The sequence below is a fragment of the Guillardia theta genome, assembly GCF_000315625.1.
Source record: "Guillardia theta CCMP2712 unplaced genomic scaffold GUITHscaffold_50, whole genome shotgun sequence".
NCBI lineage: Eukaryota > Cryptophyceae > Pyrenomonadales > Geminigeraceae > Guillardia > Guillardia theta.
The window spans coordinates 538,064-557,222 of NW_005434624.1; the positions used below are offsets into that span (position 1 = coordinate 538,064).

Genomic DNA, 19,159 nt, shown 5'->3' on the forward strand with positions numbered 1-19,159 from the left:
GGAGCGTTGGGGTAGCCCCCCCCCTTTCCCTAGAGGGCCCCCGCCCCCATCCCTTTAACCCCCGGGAAAATTTGGCAAAAGCCCCCCCCCCCCCCCCCCCCCCCCCCCCCCGGTTACCCCAAGGGAGCACAGGGAAAGAGGGAGGGGGGGGGGGGGTTCATGTCTCCTTACCTCTGCACTCGTCGCACACCAGCAGCAGCAGCCGGCACGTCTTGCATCCTGCAGGCGAGGGGTCAAGCTGCAGGGGGGACGAGGAGGAGGCTCTCACTGCATTCGGGCCCGTTGTCGTAGGCGTCGTGAGGGGATCCGCAGACGTGACACCTCCCCAGGACCTGACGGGCTGGTCAGCTGTCAGCCCCCGGGTCAGTCTCCTGCCTCACATTCCCGTCATGCATCGGCTCGTATCTTCGAGGATCGAAAACGAAGTTCTTCCCCTTGAAGAAACCTCCTCCTCCTACCCCCTCCCCTCCTCCTCCTCCTCCTACCCCCTCCCCTCCTCCACCTCCTCCTCCTTGCCCATCCTTCCTCGGTTCCTCTTGAATTCCTCCCTCCCTTCCCCCATCGCTTCCGAACATCTTGAGGTAGTGGTGAATGCCTCCTTTGAGTTGAAACACCTGCCCCTGCTCCTTCTCCCCCTCTCCCTCTTCCTGCAAGAATCTCAGCAAGGCACCAGCTGCGACTTGCCATGTCACCGTCTGCAGCTTCTCCTTGACATACGCTGAGGCTCTTTCACATCGTACTCCTCCCGTGCAGTACCTGAGACGGAACAGGAACAATCATTGCGTACCACTCGACTTGCTGCACTAGCGTGCGACGCTGATCAACCTCTCATAGAGAACAATCATTGTGCTAACGTCTAATTGCAATCCTATCTTTGTTTTGCCTTCTCTATTCCCTTTTCCTTCTTTTCTTTCCCTCCTCTTCTCCTGCTCATTCCAGGATGAACTTGACATTGCTTGCCACCCTCCACCAGCTATCCCTGTCATTGTGGGCTGTTCTTACATCATCACAGTCTTTCCCCGGAGGAGGTCGATGTTGTCATCGACGAACTTGGGAAAGTCAGTGAACTGCCTGATGTTTGGCACCTTACAAGGCAAGCACAATCAAGTCAACCCGTCCAAGGCTCTCTCTAGCCCAACTCACGATCGTCTCCACTCCCTCGCACTCAAACTTTCCGATCCTGCTCTCATACACGTTCCTCGTATCCAGCAGCACAACGTCCTGCCCCTGCTCCCCTGCACGCATGCAAGGCACAAGTTCAGAGGGAGTCGCGCAGCGCCATGGCAGAACCAACGTGATTTCTGCAGCTTCTCATGCCACTCCTGTGGCGTGAGGTGCGTTGCTCCGAGGAAATGAGGGTACAGATCTTGCCGTAGCCCTTGAGGAGTGTCAGAGCAAGCAAGCAACTCAATGTGAACGGACCGATAGAGACAACCTCTGACGTCTCCTTGACGCTCAGGCTCTTGAACCGCTGCTCCTCTACTCCCCTGTCGCCGTTGAGACCACTGCAGCAACGAGGTTGCATGCAGAACATAAGATGCGAAGGCGGCAAACCTCAACTTGAAGTCCACGTTTGTTCCCCATCTCCCATCTCCTCGGATGACCTGAGGAACAGAGAGAAGAGAAAAAGGTTGTGACAGGCATGTTGTGAGCGTTCGAAGCAACGAGGAGGAGAGCGGAGGAAGAGGAGAAGAGATACGACGCAATGAGGTCTATGCGATGCGAGGGGGAGGGGGAGACGCGCAAAGGAGAAGAGGAGAAGAGGAGAAGAGGAGAAGAGGAGAAGAGGAGAAGAGGAGAAGAGGAGAGAGCAGGAGGAGTAGAGGGAGAGGAGGTAAGGGGGAGAGGAAGAAGCGAGGAGGAAAGGGGGGAAGAGAAGGGACGAAGGAAGGGGGGAACGGGGACGAAGAGAGAGGCTTTCTCACAGCAATATACGAGTCGATATCTCCTCTCAACCCCTCGAGCACCACGTTCACTCCCTCGTGCGATATCCGCACCCTCCCTCTCAGATTCAAGTGTCTGATCGCAACAGCTGTTTCACATCTTGTGAATGACCTCGGACGAACACTCACATGCAAAGATCCTTGTGCCATCTGATCGCCTGCCCACATCGCTGATGTCCACGTAAGAGTAGTAGCTGATCGTCAACACAACAGTCATCGTCAGACAGGAGGCTCAGGAGACGCTGGCAAGCTCACAGAAGAAAGATGATGTCCGTCAACGACGCTGTCTCGAGGCTCTCCTTCTCCCTATTCCGTAAGGGACACGAGCGGAAATTAACGCACGTCCCCCCTGCTGCCTGGTAGAGCGTCAGGCAAACAAGTCTCGTCGTCTGCATGGACTTCGTTTCCAACCTTGCAGAAGAAGTCGCAAGACTGGCACCTCACATCGATTACCGTCTGCATCTTGCGAGCGCAGCCTGTTCATCGCATGATGAGAGGGGTTATCATCTGAGAACGACCCGATGCTTCTAGAGCTACTTGATGACAAATAGTACTTTTGCTCCCATCTCTCCCCCTGTTTGAACCATCGGCTTTGAATCACCCAGCAGAAGTACAATGAGGGTAGGAAATGGAGGCGAGAGTAGCAATCATACTCTTCACAGCACATCAATCAGCACAATCTCAACCAGGAGACCAGCGAGCCTTCTGATTATGTTCATGTGAGCGCGTGTTAGTCTATCGTCCTCGCCATCCTCCTCCTCTCCCCGCCTGTCGCTACTTGCTCTCATCGGGGAGCCGCATGCGCCTTGGCGACACCCTTTTCCTCATCCCCGCTCTGATCATGCCAGTTTAGTCAGCAGTTTTAGTTAGTGGCTGACTGTTTAGTTCAAGAAAGTTTAGTCATAGTTTAGTCACGATTGATTAAACAATGACTAGCTCATAGCCCATCCTTTTTCTACCATCCCCCCACCCCTTAATTTCTCAGAAATAATACCCCTCCTTTTCCACTTATTTGGTTCATTTGACTACCCCTGAAATTCATACGGAAACAACCCCTGGAGCCTTGTTTGCAGCACGAACCGATGCGTTCCTCGCGTTCCGACACAAGGAAAAGGGACGATCCTTTGCTGCTTGCCTCTGAACTCCCCCACCTCCCCCCCCCTCCTCATCCCCGACGCATCCCCCTCCACTCCTGAGACATTCTTTGACTCTCTCCATCCCCGACCCTCCCTGCCTTGTTCTCAACTTCGTCACACCCGGGCATTAGTTGGAGAGTCCTGTGGTGCACAACACACTTCCAGTTTTTTCATCCTTCTCCTACTCCCTGCCAACTTGATGCCGGTGGTGGCATCTGCGTTCACTTGCGTTACAGGACAGTAAAATAAACTCAGCAGAATAAGCTTCCTTCATCAATTCTCCAACTAGAAGGTGACAATGGCCCGCAACGAATCCACACTAGGGCAGGGAGCAAGAATCGCGTCGTCAACAGCTATAGTTGAGAAAGTTACGGTCTCACCAAGAGTTCGCCCAGGAGATCTGAAAAAACAGCCATTGGAGGTCCATCTTGACCTCAATGTGCTCGAGCCCTTGTACGGTCTTCGGCAAGAGGAGGCGGCTGAAAGACTTGGCATTTGCCTTACAAGTTTGAAGGCTGCCTGCAGGAAACTCGGCTTGAGACGATGGCCATACAAGAAAGACAAATTATGCATCTCACAGACAGCCCAATCTAACTCTGTCAGCACTGGATCCAATCAATGTTTTCCAGAACTTGGTCAAGTAGACAAGGCTCCTCCTCAGATCCCGCCCGACACCAACTTGAGCCTTCAAGGCGATGGCGCAGATGAGGATGACGGTGACAAGCCAATCAGTTCTGGATGGATAGGATGGTATCTTAATTCGAACGATCAAGATCCAATCATCTATGACAGCGCATTTCAATCTTCAGGAATTTGACTCAAACCAGATGCGGTCGCTCTGATCTGCGGCACTGCCAACCGTTGAACGTATGTTAGTCGGGCAGAAAGGCGAGGAACCGTATTCCTTTCGGTCGAATTGAGAGAGTCTTGGCGGCTTGAAACCAACTGAGTAAGCCTCAGGCCACTACTAGTTAAAAAGTTAGGAAATGAACTTGGCGTGACGGCGGAACCAAGTTGTGACTCCCGGTAGAAGCCGCCGAAGTTACGACAGCAGCCGCTAGTCGCCTGGCAGGCTGGCACTTCCTAGTCCAGCCAGGCCATCGCCTCCGATCACTCTGTGCGGTCTCAGCGGCGCGGCACTGCAGCCTATACCGGGCGGCCAAGGGGCTGCCGCACGGTCGCCGACTCTGCGCGGGGCGCGAAAACTTCCGAAGTTCAAGCCTGCGCAGGCTTGCTTTCCTACGCTGCCGTACGGCGTTCGAGTCCGCGGCCGTCAGCGAGTCCGAGCGGCCGTGCCCGGCCGGGCGGCCGCGGCATCGGCCGGCGTGACGGCCGGAAGCCGCCTCGGACTCCGGAAGGAGTCACTGAGTTCAAGTCAACTTGACAGTCACGAGTGATGCGGGGGCCGCGTGCGCCGGGCCGCCCGGCCCCCGGGCGGGCGGAGCGGTGACGGTGCGCGGCGCCGGCCGCGGCCACAGTCACTGCCACTCAGCCGATTGCAGGCCGGGCAAGATCGGATTGAGCCCGGGCCCGGGGGCACGGCCCGGGGGAGACTACTGAATTGAACTGCACAGGCCTTTAAAAATAAACGACTAAAGTTGGCAAATCTTGAACTTCGGAAACTCAAAAGTGCGCCGGGTCAACCGGGCCCGCCCGTGTTCAAGTTTTTATAAATTTGTGGAGACATCAATTTCTGATTTCACTAAGAATCCTTCCGCTGCCCCTGGCCCTTTTCAGGTTAGTACCACCCTACCCTTCAATCGATGCACCTACCCGTACATTATGCCAACTTATTGTATCTTCTAGCACCCCATCACTCCACCCCCCACCCCCTTCTTTACCGACCCCCATGAAGGATTCTGGTTTTATCTCATTTCAAAACAACATCCCCTCCATTGGCACGGCGTCAGCCTCCGTCTGATTTCCTTTATGCCTCACGACAAAAATTCGAAAAGACACTTTTTCGATCTTTGACTGATGGGCTCCACGGACTTCTCATGGCGCATCAGCGGTCTTCGTTATCAAGAGACAACGTTTGGCTTGAGATAGAATCTGAAATATTGCTTTTTCATCACCGCCCTCGTTTCCGCGCACGGCGCCCTCACGCACCACCCCTTTACAAATATTTCAAGCTCTGATAGTACCGGTGTAATTGAAGACATAAGTACCGGTCATAAAGTCACACTACCCCTCTATACCTCCAGGCGTCTGATAAAATCCTTAAAACGCATCGCTTGCCCCCATGCCCCTGCAACGTTCCCGACAGCTCGCCCTTATAAAGTTGCAGCAGGGAATTTCCGACTACCTCCCGCTCCCGCTGTCTTCACCAGAACTCTGCAACCAGCCTGTTTAGTGGTCCTCCATTGTAGCCAACTGCAACAAGCCTGTACAACACCTACACAGCAACAGCACAAATCACCTTTGAGACATGGAACCATCTGTGATTGTTTCCCCACGCGTTCGGGGCGCATCATCGTCATCAGCAGCCGATGTGAAGCTGGACCTTCAAACCCTTCAACCCCTCTTCAGCATGAAGCAAGAGGTCGCTGCGGAAAGACTGGGCATATGCCTGACAAGCTTAAAATCTGCCTGCCGAAAGCTCGGAATCCGGCGATGGCCTTACTCAAGGAAGGGATCGATCCCCAAAAAGGCTCCGAACTACATCAGATCAGATCCTCCTCCTGCGGTGCCGGATTTGACTATCGGTACAAGTGCTCGCATGCCCATCCAAGAGGGCCCGTCGCATACAGTATCATGCCCGACTTTACACGACGCACCGAACAAAGTTGATCCGGAGCATACTCCGATCGTGCAACGGGATTACGAAATCTTTGTAAAAAAACCAAACTCCCCCACACATCAGACCGATTTCTTCGTGGGATGCTTTGCTGTCAAGCGCGAGAAAGAAGCAACCACTATTTGTAAGGAGTGGATCGACTGGTATATCAACAGCGATGATAGCGATCCTGTATTCACTCACAAGAGCCTATGACAATTATTGGGAATTAATATCTTTCAAACTAATAAATCCAAGTTACATGTTACAAAATGGGTTGCATTGAAGACATCATCGACTACCCAGTTCCCACACTTTAGGTCCGAGAACCTTGGCAGCCAGGTCCTTGTCCATTGGCACTCCGACACCCCTGATATTCTATGGTCAAGCCAACAGTGCTAGACAACAAGAGTCATAGAGAGAGTAAGGGAGATGCAAAGGACAGATACAAGTCTGCGATGACGACAAGATCGTTGTTCACCTGAAGAGACACCTCGCGTAATGGTATTGGCACACCTGTGCGCAAATCAGAAGATCATCTACTTGATTCCTTACACCCACATCGCATTTTAGTTCTTTCCATCCTTTCTTGTAGATCTCGACAGCCCGCGACGCATCCTTTGCAACACCATCGCCTTCCTGCAAAGCAATCAGGAAAAGGATCAAACATGGTGCCGCGAAAGGTTCAATCATGTTAAAAAAAAAAGGACAGTCATGGCTAGGATCAATACCACTGGCAAGCAACACACACCTCATAGATCAATCCTAGATTACTTGTTGCCGCTTTGTGCCCATTCAGCGACGCTTTCATGTACATCTCTGCTGCCCTCTCCATATCCTTCTTGACACCTCGACCCCTTGCATAACAGACAGCAAGGTTGTACTGCCCCTCCGGCATCTTTAGTTGTGCAGCTCTGAGGAAGAGTTTTGCCGCCATCTCCTGATCCTGTTGTACTCCTTCCCCTTTGGCATAACAATACCCGAGCGCACAGATGGCCTTGTCGTGCCCTTGCTTCGCAGCTTCCTGATACCACAGCGCAGCGGAGGCAACGTCTACATCCACCCCTCTGCCTTGCTCGTAGCACCTTCCAAGGTCATACTGCGCATCAGCATCGCCATCTGCTGCCCCCCTCCTCAGCCAAAAGATCCCTTCTTCCGAGTCTGACTGGACCCCATCCCCTCGCAGGAGGATCTGACCAACCTGGCCCCTCTTTTGACCCAACTCCTTCCTGAGAGCCTTGCTGTACTCCAGAGGAGCAGACCACGAGCCATTGCTTGCAAACGACATGTGAAAGGAGCCTGTCTTGCCGTCTCCTCTCGACCATGAACGGCTAGCAACACATCATCTTCCCGGACGTCGCCAACGACGCTTCCTTTCCGTTGGTTGCCCTGCTGCCTTACAAAACCATGCGATCTTTTGGGTACGTTTTGCTGCCCCCTTTATTTGCTAAAATAATCTCAGTGAGGCAGGCTTGATAATGTTGACACCAGGACACACAACTAACAATTTGAATGTCTCTAAAAGGGGTGGGGTGGAAATGAACTACCACCCTGTTGAATAAAGGGGGTTAACAGTTGCTCTAGTATATGACCGGTACTTTTGCCTTCCAATAACAGTCAGACGCATGGGTGCTTTATAGCATGTTGCTAATGAACAGGGTACTGTTAGTCAGTATGGTAGGGTAGTGATTCTGACTCTTCAGCATGGCCATGCGGGATGTACGCTGGGTCGTCACCGTGTTGGTGGCGATGGCAGCCGCAGCCATGGCGCAAGAAGCTGAGGGAGAAGGAGAGGAGGCAACAGCAGGAGGCTGCTCATTCACAGCTACCGTACCTTGGACCTGGAGCGCTCCTGTAGAAGTGGACCTCGCTCAAAGGATTCAGGCAAAGAGCGATAATCCTTTGGCACTGCATGCTATCTGTATGACAAGTGATAACTCGTTTGTTGTTCTAATGCGCTCATGCAGGTAAATGCCCGGCAGAAAAATCCGGGGATGTCTCAACGAACTGCGAATGCACTGGGCAGAACGAGGACGACTGTGATGCCTACTCACGAATCATGGCCTACATATTTCTTTTCATGGAGAGATTTATGGGCGTTATCATTCACATCAACGACTACTCCCAGAAGTATCACATCGAGAATGTGAGTTGTGATCCTACGTTCAATAGAAGGAAGGTGATTCTTTCTCCTCCAGGTCTTGTTCTGGACGATCCTGGGAACGATCTTCTTCTGGTTTGGGATCGGGGCAATCTTGTAAGATCTTGTGAGGGATGGCATGCGTTTGTTGAAGGATGCTCTCAGATACTCTGAGATCAAAGCCGTCATCATCGCGAGGGAGCGAGATGAACGTGACAGACTAGTACGTATCGCATTCAGAGGCAGGTCAAAAATGATCTCTCCTGTCAGGTTAGCAGGGAGTACCTGAAGAAGGATGAAATCAAGTGCGAGCAACTCGAAGCTCGTAAGCATTTCTTCTCCCAGCTATCACCCGTGCTCAACTGATGCGCAGGGGAGTTGGAGGCAACTCGTCCTCGACCCTACCTCACTATGACCGGCTTCGCGCTTTTCTGGATCGGACTTATGTGCCAGTTTACTCCATTCTGTGGGATCCTGGGGATGATCTTTCCAGGTCGAATGCAGGAGGCAGCAGTTAGCATGTGCTGATTCTGAGAGCAGGACTTGAGTTCTTCCAGGGGTTCTGCTTCCTATTCGTGGTTGTCGGCACTTTCACCCTCGCCCTTAGCGCATTCTTCCTTGTCGTCGGGCTGTGTTGGTCCTGCACTAGAGGATACGCAGCTCTTGTCTTCATTGTGCGGCACTTGTTCTCTGCTGAGGGGATGCAGGAGGCTGACTCGTGCTCAGGTCCTTGGCCTGCTGGGGGACTTGGTCATGTTTGCGGGGTTCTGGTTCATCGTGGGCTGGTGGATCCTGTCGGCTGCCGTCCTGTACATCTACTTCTCGTGGGCTCCTGACAACTACAGCTCCCCCTACCTGCAGGTGGGGAAGGTGAGAAAAGGTGGCGGCAGGTCTGACAGGTCATGGCAGGACCTGGGCAACTTCTACAAGCCCAGCCACGACGTGAATGACTGGATGGATGTGATGTGCTACCGTTGGTTGCTGCGGGCGATGACGTGTTGGGGCAGGCGGCGAAGAGAGGGGGAGAATCGTTCCAGGCGGAGACAGTGGATCTCGTGAAGAACATCCCAGGAGGGAAGGAGGCTGTTGAAGCAGGAGACAAGGTTGGTCTCTGCCTCGGTGATGTTTGGACGCAAAGCTGATGTGAGATACTTCCAGATGTTCTCCTCCCTCTCGAGCTCCAAGGAGGAGACGAAGGAAACAGGTTGCGAGACGATGACGTCTGACGAGGGGCGTGACTGTGTTGGCAGCGTCCGGCGCAATCTGAACAAAATGAGTTGAAAGCACGCGCTTGTTATTGGGAAGGAAACTTCTCATTGGGCGTGGAAATTATTTCTTGTGCGATAGTTATTCCCCTGGTTTTCTCTCGCCATGCCTATCCCTTTCATATCCCGATCTCTCTCTTTTAATCATGTACATGTTTTTCCATGAAGAAGCAATCTCATTGCAGATGAATACCACATTAGATGTTCTTCATTCCCTTGTCAATTTAGAAAGACCTCAGCTGGGAGATTCCGACTCCTTTGCAAAGGGGCTGAAACGAGACTGAGCGAGGCAGAGGAGCAACGAGGAAGGGGGAAGCGGGGAAGGAGCTCCAAGAGCTGGAGGAGGTAGTGGTGGAGGCGAGAGAGGGGAACGACCAAGACGAGGACGAGGACGAGGACGAGGAAGACGACAAGGTTCATTACCTTGGCAGCTTGCCGGAGGAAGGCTCTTGACTGGACATGCTCCTCGGAGGTACATCAGACGGACTGCACCCACATGAGCACCTCGAACAGGTAAAGCGGAGACTCTCACCGCCTCCTCCCCTGAAAGTTGTTCATCCTGACGAGCAGCAAGAAAGGATTCATGTCACCAGAACATCGCTTTCCCACCTTTCTCCTCCTCCCTTGCCTCCCTCACTCCCTCAACCATCCTGTTCGCCTCCTTCCCTTCTCACCTCGCTGCGCTGTTGAGAGAGATCCTCTGGATGGTCGACTGCGAAGTCTTCTTGCTCGAGGTCTCCAGCATTTGCGGAGGAGAGGAGGAAGCAGCGTCGTCTTGCTCCATGGGGCTGGTGGGAAAGTAGGATGAGCCGGAAGCAGGAGTTCTGCTCCCTGACTTGGGACTGTTGTTGACGATCAGATTGTTTGCTGCGATCTGAATGTTCATCCCTGCTCCTCCTCTCCCCACATCCTGAGACATGCGAGCGTCCTCCTCCTCCTCCGGGCCCCCATGGCCGTTGAGAGTGGCCACGTGCCATGCAAGGTGCGGCAGTAGCATGCCGGCGAAGACAGTCATGAATCCCCACAGCTGGAGGAGAGCGAGAGGAAGGATGCAAAGTCGAGTTAGCACGAGGGAGGAGGAGGGAGGAGGAGGGAGGAGGAGGGAGGAGGAGGGAGGAGGAGGGAGGAGGAGGAAATCCAAGAGGAGGCGATGAAGGGATGGAGGGGCAGCGAGGAGAAGAAAGGAATGAAGAAAAGCGGGGGAGATAGGGGTGCTGAGGGACGGAGGGAGACTGGGAGGGAGGTGAAAGGAGCTTCAGGTGCAGGGAGCAACTCTGCCCTGGATCACCTTGCTTGCGAGGGAGGAGGCGGCAGGGTCTTCTCTCTGACTCATTTCGGCGCAATGGTAGACGGAGAGAGCGAGGAGGAGGCATGCCGGCTGCAATGGCTTCACTCCCTCCTCACAGGCTCGTCCTCCTCCTCACCGACTCGCTCCAGACGACAAAGTTCTGCGATCCCAAGATGCCAGACACCATGGAGCAGCTGCCGGCGAGCAGAGCAAAGGAGCCCTTCCTGCCCGCTGCTCAGCCCTTCCACCTTGCTCCTTCCTCTGACCTCAACATCTTGATGCCCAGAGACACGGCCAGGGAGACGAGGAGGATGGGAGGGAGGAGGATCGCCTGCAAGCGCGGTTGAGTGGAGGAGAGAGGGAGGATGGAAGTGAAGGACAACAGGGGAGCAGGGAGACAGGAGGAGCGAGGTAGAAGGAGGAAGGAAACTTGCCGTGCTCGGAGGGAAAGGATGCAGCTTGTAGTAGACGAGACCGGCAGACCTGGCCAGACGCTTCTCAGCGTCTTTGCCCCCGTCCTAAGCTACGTGAACCTCCAGGTGGAGTCGAGGATGGTGGAAGCGCCGAACGCCACGTGCCTGGAAGGCAAGTAAGGAGGAGGGAGGAAGGAGGGGGCAGCACCAGAAGATGGAGTAGACGCTGAGACCTCCAATAAGCATGGCGGCTGACTGCAGGATCCACTGGGAGCAGCATGGGAAAGAGTGAGGGAGCCTACAGCCAAGGGGAACGAACTCACAGACGCTGCGAACATCCGCAAGCCCTGGGCCTCAGCCACTGAAGCGACTGAGGATGCTAGCATGGAGCAGACCTGCAGCAGAGAGATTAGGGTGAAGGAGACTATGAGAAAGCGGAGACTATGATGAGGACGAAGACAAATGGGTGGAGGACAAGGAGAAAGTGAAATGAGGTCGAAGAGAGGGAGGGAGGAGGTTCAGGGAAGGAGGAAGAGCGCATGTTGAGCCACACCAGAGGGGAGATGAAGAAACGAGGGAGTGAGAGTAGAGAGAAGAGCGGGTATCCCAGAACATGCAGCCGGTTGCCCATCTGAAGGAAAGGGGAGTCAGGAGAGGACAGAAGCCCCAGGGTCGATAGCAGCCCACCACTTGGCCGAACGCCAGGATGAGGCAGTTGTACGCCAGCCCTGCGACAACTCTGCGTTAGGAACAAGACGGGAACAATGATGGGCTGAGAGATTGTAAACTTCCAACATGACAGGAGCAAATCACGAGGCTCTGGGAGCCCAGCAGCCCCCAAGGAAAAGATTGCAGCATGCAACCTTTGAAGACTAGCTTCAGGCGCCAGTCAGCACTCCTGGTGGCGAAGTAGTAGGAGATGGCGAGGATAGAGCCGAAGTGGACGGCAGCGATGCTCAATCCCTGTCCCTCGTCCTCCTTGGATCGAATGAGCAACTGAAGTTGATGGTCAGGGAAATGCATAGTCGCTGCACCTGCACAAGATGGAACAGCTCGCACCTTCCTCGCATGTTCCCTCGTTGAGCCTCCCCGTATGCTCATGCGCAGTGATGGCACTCTCCCCCCGCTCAACAGCTTCGAGCAGAGCCCGATCCTTCCGGGTCCGCTCACATGCAGATCGACGAGGCAACAGCACAGGCTCAAAATCCTCGCCGCCATGAGTGAGAAAAGGAGAGTTTTCATGGGGGAGTGGAGATGGCAGAGGTTGTCAGCTCTTCATCATCTTAACCGCACTGAATATTGCATCTTTCTCTGACGTGACAAGCTGAGACAAAACTCATTGAGGTATGACAGGTAATTTCATATTGAGCTCCCCTCAGTTCTCCCCCCACACACAGAATGCTACTGTCTTCCAAGTTCCAACCCCGCCAGCCAAACTTGAGCTGAGAACTTCTAGTCAGCAAGAGTGATGGTATAGCAGAAGCTCTTAAAATTCAAGAAGCATCCACACGAATTGTTTCAACACAAGCATTCGCACAACTAGAGCTCCACAAGGATATGCTCCTGTTTCAGACTTGAGAGCTGCTGCCCACCATCTCCAGGTCTATGATTCTCTCACCTCCTCTTCTCTTACTCGCTCCCACTTATTATAAACTCACTTGCGAGCTCGGGCCCTTTCACTTCCCCTTCCCCTTGTCTGTCCCCTCTCCTTCTCCCACGCCCTGTCAGTCTGGTACTATGTCGCTCTCCCCCCCTTACCCTCCCTCCCTCCTCTCTCTCTCTCTCTCTCTCTCTCTCTCTCTCTCTCTCCTTCCTCCTCCTCCCCCCCCCCGCCCCCCCTCCTTTCTCTCTATCTCCCTCTCTTTCTCTCTCCTTCTCTCTCCCTCTCTCTTCCTTTCTCTTCTCGTCGGCCCCTCCCTCGCTCCTGTGACCTAACTCAGCATTCCAGAGCTAGGCAATTTCATTTTTTCGAATTCGATTTTTTCCCCGCCACCGGGTCGGGGCCCGTCGGCCGCGGGGCCGGTCACAGGCTGGGCCCGGCCCGGCCCGGCTCCGACACTGGCAAGCTGCCGCCGGGCGGCCATTGGGTAGCGGCCTGGAGTACGGTCCGGCTCGCCGTCACGGTTCACTTTGTTCTCTTCTCGCCGTTTGGCTTGGCACGGCGGCGACAGTCACGGTGATGGCTGCCTGGTCAAGCCGCTCCTGATTGTCCTCGTACTGATTTTTAAGGCTTAACTTTGAGTAAAGATCAATCTTGCCGTTTGTGCCCCCCGGGGTTCTGAGGTAGGGGTGGAAAGCAGTGATAGAGGGGGTGCTGTTGAGTTCGGTAGGATAACAGAGGAAGAGCAGAGGAAACTCTGCGGCAAAGGGACTCAGGGCAAGGGCAGGGAGGGGAGCGGACAGGGAGAGGAGAGAAGCTTACGAGCAGCGACGTACAATGAAAGGCAAGAGCATGAGAGAGATAGAAGAGGCTGCATATGAGGTAAGAGAGCGTGAAAGCGAGGAGAGTGAAGAGAAGGTTGACTTTCCTGTTCCCGTGTTCTCTTGCTCCTCTCCTCCTCTCTCCCACCTCCTCTGTCTCTCTGTCTCCCTGTCCCTCTGTCTCTCTGTCTCCCTGTCTCTCTGTCTCTCTGTCTCTCTGCCTCTCTGCCTCTCTGTCTCTGTCTCTCCTTATCCTTCTTCTCATGTAATCCCTCCCCTCCTCCGTTCCCCTCGGCGTTTTCAGCTTCCACACCTCTTTGCAACTCCCCACAGCTCCACTTTGCTGCAAGTGGTCATGTATGCTGTGCAGTCTCCTTTAAGAAGAGACGTAGAGGAGATTTGATCCGACGTAGAAGAGAGACAAGGATGCGATAAGAGGGAGAACGAGGTAAGTCTGCGAGGCCTCGCTGCTGATCCCTGCTACAGGTCCCAGGCTCTCTGCAAAGTCATCCCAACGGACTTCGAGCTCAAGGACGGGGGGCGGTAGACGGTCGGGTTGAGAGGAGAGCTCGAAGGGAAGAGGTCCTGGTGCTAGAGCTGGGGGGAATACGGGAGGAGGATGAATCAGAATCAGATCTCGAATGACGAGCTGAAGGAGAGGGAGGAGGATGCAAGGATAAGGAAGGGGCTGATAAAAGCAATCAACAGAGGAGATGAGGTCAAAGTGAGAGGACTGGCCGTGAGTGCAGGACCAGAGCGACTGAAGCAGATGCATAGCGTAGGCGTGGCTCAAGGCACCACGATAGTCAGCGGGTGTAGGGACAAAACATTGAGGGTGTGGGACCTGGAGGAGATGAAGGAGAAGGCTTGTCTCCAAGGTCACATATGGGACGTAACCAGCGTGGCGATCAGCAGAGATGGGAAGACGGCAGTCAGCGCGAGTTGGGACAACACTTTGATTGTGTGGGACCTGGAGAAGATGAACGAGAAGGCTTGTCTCCAAGGTCACGAATCGTGGGTAAACAGTGTGGCGATCAGCGAGGACGGGAGGACGGCAGTCAGCGCGAGTAACGACTCGTCAGTGATTGTGTGGGACCTGGAAGAGATGAAGGAGAAGGCTTGTCTCTATGACGTTGAATGTGGCTGTGTGCTGAGCGTGGCGATCAGCGAGGACGGGAAGACGGCAGTCAGTGCGTGTACTGATGAGATTTTGAGGGTGTGGGACCTGGAGGAGATGAAGGAGAAGGCTTATCTCCAAGGTGATGAATGGGAAACGCGAAGCGTGGTGATCAGCAGAGATGGGAAGACGGCAGTCAGCGGGGGCGCAAACAAGAAACTGATTGTGTGGGACCTGGAGGAGATGAAGGAGAAGGCTTATCTCCAAGGTCACGAATCATGTGTAAACAGCGTGGCGATCAGCGAGGACGGGAAGACTGCAGTCAGCGGGAGCGGGGACAAGACAGTGAGGGTGTGGGACCTGGAGGAGATGAAGGAGAAGGCTTGTTTCCAAGGTCAAAGTAGCGCTGTTACGAGTGTGTCTTGGAGATCTGTCAAGGGGTCGATGGGCTCAGCACTGCACGTGGCAGCGGCGCGAGGGGTCTGGCCTATCTGTGAGAGGCTGCTGGAAGTAGGCGGGGGAGAGCTCGGCGAGCTGCGAGACTCGATGGGACGAACAGCGGCGAAGGTAGCGCGAGAGAGACAGGACGAGGAGCTGGCGAGCAAGATAGAGGACTGGATGCGGCGGCTATGGAGTGGGGAGCTTTTGATAGAGGCACTGCAAGACAAAGTCAAGGCAAAGCACGAGGCAATGGAGAGAGAGGAGAGGGAACTGAAGGAGCACAAGCAGAAGCAGCAGACGGAGCGAGAAGGGAAGGAAAGGCAGGAGAGAGAGTCCGAGCAATGCAAGCAGCATGAAGTGTTTTTTGAGGTTCTGTTTGTGATCGTATGAGATTCGATGTGACAGGTGGATTTTTCTGTCTGCAGGTAGGAAGCACTCGATCGGTTGCCTACAACAGCTTCGTCGTCAGCCGTCAGATTGGCTCAAGCTCCTTCAAGCTCGTCTACAAGGCTCGATGGCAGCAGCTGCAGGGCAGCAGCGCAGACGTGGCCATCCTGCGACTCCGAGGCAGCGGACTCACCGAGAAGAGGGACGAGCTCGAGCAGAAGGCGAAGACCTTCCAGCAGCTAGGCCGTCACCCAAACCTCCTCCGCCTCCTCGCCATCACCGTCGAGCCAAGCTCTGGCGACTTCTGCCTGGTGACTGAGTTGGCTTCCAAGGGTTCTCTTGATGAGATCTTGTACAAATTTGCCGTGGAGGAGGAGACGTTGGGTCTACTGGTGCAGCTGCAGGTGGTGAGACAGATCTGTGACGGGATGGTGCAGCTCTCGTTGCACGAGGTCGTACACCGGGGCCTGGGCGCGAGGAACGTGCTGGTCTTCAGTCTGGATGCGCAGGACCACCTTGGTGTCAGTGTCAAGATAGCGGACTACGCAGGATGGACTGCTCAGCCGATGCGATGGATGGCGCCAGAGAGCATCGAGAGAAGACAGTTCTCCCAGAAGAGCGACGTGTGGGCTTTCGGGCTGACCATGTGGGAGGTCTGGACTTACGGCCAAATCCCTTATGGGTCAACTATCACAGACGATGCGCTTGTAGGGTCGAAGGTGGTAGACGGAGAGCGACCTGCAGCACCTGCGTCATGCCCTGCAGTAGTGTATACAATCATGCAGGAGTGCTGGAAGAAGGAGGAGGAGGAGCGGCCAAGCTTCAGCGAATTACAGCGAAAGCTCCAGGAGCGATACGACGAGGCCGTGCAAGGGCGCGGGCAGCAATGCGTCATCTGCATGGATCACAGCGCTGAATGGGCGCTGATCCCCTGCGGTCACAAGTGTCTCTGCGAGTCTTGCAAGGAAGGAGCGACAGCCAGGAAGTGTCCGATGTGTCGCTCGAGCCCCACGAGCATCTACAAGATTTACTGACACAGTCAGCGGACTGGCTGATGCCGTAACGTACCCGGAGCCTGAGCCCCGGCTGTAAAGCTAGCTCTTCTCCCGCCAGGCCCGTCTCTCGTTACACATCATGGCATGCACCGCCGCATGTAGGAGTAGGGAACTGCACTGTACTGCTTGCTCGGAGCAGTGCGCTCCTGTACGGTACTGTTCTGTACTGACATGAATACACGGAGATGACATTACTGTTAAACATCATCACGGTTGGTCTTCGAGTTGTCTTGCAGGCTCCCCTCCTCTCTCCCATCCCCTCTGTCTCTCTATCTCTCAAGTAAGCTCTGTGTCTTAAGTATGGAACTCAAGTATGATTGCCTGCTACTACTCGTTCACTGCTTTTCATCCCTTGTCCTATATCTACCTCAAACCCTCCCTTGCTTCCACCACTTCCTTTTATGCCATGTACAGGAAAGGGTCGCTGGCAAACTTGTTAATCATCGACGGAGATCTCCTCCAGGTCCCACAGCAGTCAGCGCGAGTAAGGATGCGACAGTGAGGGTGTGGGACCTGGAGGAGATGAAGGAGAAGGCTTATCTCCAAGGTCACAGTAGCGCTGTTACAAGTGCGCCTTGGAGATCTGTCAAGGGGTCGATGGGCTCAGTGCTACTGGCCGACCAGTAACCATCTAAGTTAATCAGTCTAGCCGGCACTGCGGCAAGCTCCACTGTACCGCAGCCACGGTGTCGCCGGTCGGACTCTGGGAGGCTGAGTCACAGCAGGTTCAGTTGGCCGTACAAGTTGTTCCATGTCAGGCCGGGCTGCTGGGGTTCGTGGATCATCCGATCCCCCGGCCGGTCAGCCGCTGATACCGTGGCTCGGACTGCCTGAAGATGCACTTTGAGTAAACTGACTGATGATGCCATTCGGCCCGAGCCTCTGACGGGGCGGCGGCAGCGGCACGACGGTGGCCGGCGGCATACCAGCATGATGCCGTGACGGCCTTCCGCGGGGTGCTGCTACACCAGTTTGAACAGCGGTGATCAGACTGCCTTGTCCTCTCCCAGTGACTCATGCCAGCAGCTCGATCCGAGTCACGCCGCCCACACTGGGCCGGCCATGCGCCTGGCGGTCATCGAGCTTCAGCCGTAGCCAGGGGCCGGTTGTAGGGATTGACGATCCTGATGATATACTTTGACTCCATGAACTTGAACCAACTTGCTAACCGGTGGCAAGCAAGCAACAGGAACCTCAACACAACCGCGCTCGCTGAACGTATAGAAAGTTAGGATAGATTTAGGATCCAACCGACAGGATAAATAAGCTATTTAACTGAAGTTTCCGCAACCGCTTTTAAGTAACTCCTATCATTACACTCCCGAGCACATCATCACCTGAGAAACATCTCGATGAACTTCGCTGCATTAGGAATTAGAATTAGTCACATTAAACTCACTCATCAATTGACGAAGAAACGGCTTTTTCAATTCACGGAAGGACAACCAAGAATCAGACGCAGGATTGTCATACCCTTTCCATCTGATCAAGTATTGCACACGACGACCTTTCCCACGTCGTGCTAAGATTTGATCCACTTCATAAAATTCACCATCTGAATGCACAATAGGATCAGGTGGTGCAACTTTATTGTTGAAACACTCGTCACGAAGATGATACGGTCGAAGCTTCGAAACGTTGAACACCAAGAAACGTAGCGTCATCTTTCCGAGCAGCCCCCTTCTGGGCCGGGCAGCCTCCTACTGGGCGGCCACCAGACAGCTGTCACGGTCAGCAGCCTCCTCCAGGCTGATCTGGTCCTGGCAACTCGCATCCATCACTGAATGCAAGCCAAGACTCACGGGGACTCAGGAAACTTGCTGCATGGGCCCAGTGACCGATCGACGGAAAGATCATCATCCTCGCAAGTGATGAACCAATCCAGCCAACCCTGATCGATGCTCGGCTCAGTTGCCCCCTGCGCTCTTGCCCCTAGGCTGAGCATTTCGTTTCCTCCTGACGTGCCGGTGGGTGCATCGGCCAAGGGTAAATGTATGCCAACGGGCTGCACCTTGCTGACGTCATTGCTCGCTGGTGTGCGTGTGCTGTTCTGATCACGCCTGTTGGATGAAGCAGTCTCAGATGGTTGGCCATCAAAGAAGGCTCCTTGCGGGCCCTCGCTTGGTATTAGCAGCCGATCCATATCAATTCCAAGGCCAATGCTCGAGTTGTGCCAATCGTCCTTATCCTGCGGATCAGACTCTGTAGGTTGGGCCAGCGTAACTGGCCCTCCCCCGTGCCCCCTGCTTGACGCTTCGTCGATGAAGCCGGCAGAAGCACTGCCCAGCTGCTGCGCATCAGGTTCAAGGTCGTCTGTCCCCGTGTCATTCTGAGACTTCCTTCCTCGAGAGTAAGGCCATCGGAAGATCCCAAGTTTTCGGCACGCGGATTTGAGGCTTGACAGTGAGATGCCCTAGCAAGAGGAGGTGAGAAGAGAAATCGTAGATCAGAGCTATCAGAGAACATTACCAGTTGATCCGCGGCTTCTTGCTGGCTCAGGTGGATCAAGGACTGAATGAGTGCCGGATCCAACGACACTTCCTGCAGCGCCCCGCTGTCGCTCTTCTTTCTTGATTTTACCTTGACGGTGGAGAGCATAGCCCGATATGTATGAGTGAAAGAGATCTGATGGAAGAGGTGGAAGTAGTGATATTGATGAGGTCGAGATGATATTGCAAGGGGGATCAGACAAACGAGTGCCAACCTCTCAGTTGCTTGGTTGATGTTGCATGCTGGTACAAGTAGGATGCAGTCAGTGGAGGCAAGAGACGGCTATG

At 54.4% G+C, this 19,159-nt stretch overlaps 8 protein-coding genes across 8 annotated transcripts; 4 read left to right on the forward strand and 4 right to left on the reverse strand.

Moving 5' to 3' along the window:
- Nucleotides 1–157: 157 nt before the first annotated feature.
- On the reverse strand, nucleotides 158–2,405 carry GUITHDRAFT_141008 (hypothetical protein; the record flags this gene model as incomplete). The annotated part of the gene is made up of 14 exons (XM_005829809.1): nucleotides 158–219; nucleotides 269–332; nucleotides 381–434; nucleotides 615–647; nucleotides 693–756; nucleotides 1,003–1,085; nucleotides 1,144–1,235; nucleotides 1,295–1,378; nucleotides 1,423–1,505; nucleotides 1,555–1,604; nucleotides 1,926–2,032; nucleotides 2,073–2,137; nucleotides 2,199–2,299; nucleotides 2,355–2,405. 14 exons carry the CDS (start codon nucleotides 2,403–2,405, stop codon nucleotides 158–160), a joined length of 993 nt encoding a protein of 330 aa, XP_005829866.1.
- Nucleotides 2,406–3,377: 972 nt separating this feature from the next.
- GUITHDRAFT_111253 (hypothetical protein) lies at nucleotides 3,378–3,896 on the forward strand (the record flags this gene model as incomplete). Its single annotated transcript, XM_005829810.1, has 1 exon — nucleotides 3,378–3,896. One exon carries the CDS (start codon nucleotides 3,378–3,380, stop codon nucleotides 3,894–3,896), a length of 519 nt encoding a protein of 172 aa, XP_005829867.1.
- Nucleotides 3,897–5,382: 1,486 nt separating this feature from the next.
- Nucleotides 5,383–7,228, reverse strand: GUITHDRAFT_87984 (hypothetical protein). Its single transcript, XM_005829811.1, has 4 exons — nucleotides 6,607–7,228; nucleotides 6,417–6,494; nucleotides 6,337–6,371; nucleotides 5,383–6,225 (listed from the first exon to the last, which is right to left on the reverse strand). Exons 1-4 carry the CDS (start codon nucleotides 7,141–7,143, stop codon nucleotides 6,147–6,149), a joined length of 729 nt encoding a protein of 242 aa, XP_005829868.1. The 5' UTR covers nucleotides 7,144–7,228; the 3' UTR covers nucleotides 5,383–6,146.
- Nucleotides 7,229–7,543: 315 nt separating this feature from the next.
- Nucleotides 7,544–8,753, forward strand: GUITHDRAFT_153473 (hypothetical protein). The gene is made up of 7 exons (XM_005829812.1): nucleotides 7,544–7,776; nucleotides 7,823–8,001; nucleotides 8,054–8,112; nucleotides 8,161–8,320; nucleotides 8,369–8,488; nucleotides 8,536–8,669; nucleotides 8,722–8,753. The coding sequence occupies exons 1-4, from the start codon at nucleotides 7,560–7,562 to the stop codon at nucleotides 8,282–8,284; spliced, it is 579 nt and encodes a 192-aa protein (XP_005829869.1). The 5' UTR covers nucleotides 7,544–7,559; the 3' UTR covers nucleotides 8,285–8,320; nucleotides 8,369–8,488; nucleotides 8,536–8,669; nucleotides 8,722–8,753.
- Nucleotides 8,754–9,495: 742 nt separating this feature from the next.
- On the reverse strand, nucleotides 9,496–12,203 carry GUITHDRAFT_141011 (hypothetical protein; the record flags this gene model as incomplete). Its single annotated transcript, XM_005829813.1, has 13 exons — nucleotides 9,496–9,529; nucleotides 9,684–9,746; nucleotides 9,793–9,819; nucleotides 9,935–10,287; nucleotides 10,549–10,638; nucleotides 10,685–10,742; nucleotides 10,815–10,879; nucleotides 11,082–11,126; nucleotides 11,285–11,356; nucleotides 11,515–11,592; nucleotides 11,649–11,689; nucleotides 11,825–11,957; nucleotides 12,021–12,203. 13 exons carry the CDS (start codon nucleotides 12,201–12,203, stop codon nucleotides 9,496–9,498), a joined length of 1,242 nt encoding a protein of 413 aa, XP_005829870.1.
- Nucleotides 12,204–14,259: 2,056 nt separating this feature from the next.
- On the forward strand, nucleotides 14,260–14,865 carry GUITHDRAFT_59632 (hypothetical protein; the record flags this gene model as incomplete). Its single annotated transcript, XM_005829814.1, has 1 exon — nucleotides 14,260–14,865. A coding segment is annotated over one exon (606 nt), but the record flags the coding sequence as incomplete, so codon positions are not given.
- Nucleotides 14,866–15,416: 551 nt separating this feature from the next.
- GUITHDRAFT_61191 (hypothetical protein) lies at nucleotides 15,417–16,172 on the forward strand (the record flags this gene model as incomplete). The annotated part of the gene is made up of 1 exon (XM_005829815.1): nucleotides 15,417–16,172. A coding segment is annotated over one exon (756 nt), but the record flags the coding sequence as incomplete, so codon positions are not given.
- Nucleotides 16,173–18,180: 2,008 nt separating this feature from the next.
- On the reverse strand, nucleotides 18,181–18,980 carry GUITHDRAFT_111260 (hypothetical protein; the record flags this gene model as incomplete). The annotated part of the gene is made up of 2 exons (XM_005829816.1): nucleotides 18,181–18,795; nucleotides 18,852–18,980. 2 exons carry the CDS (start codon nucleotides 18,978–18,980, stop codon nucleotides 18,181–18,183), a joined length of 744 nt encoding a protein of 247 aa, XP_005829873.1.
- Nucleotides 18,981–19,159: the final 179 nt, after the last annotated feature.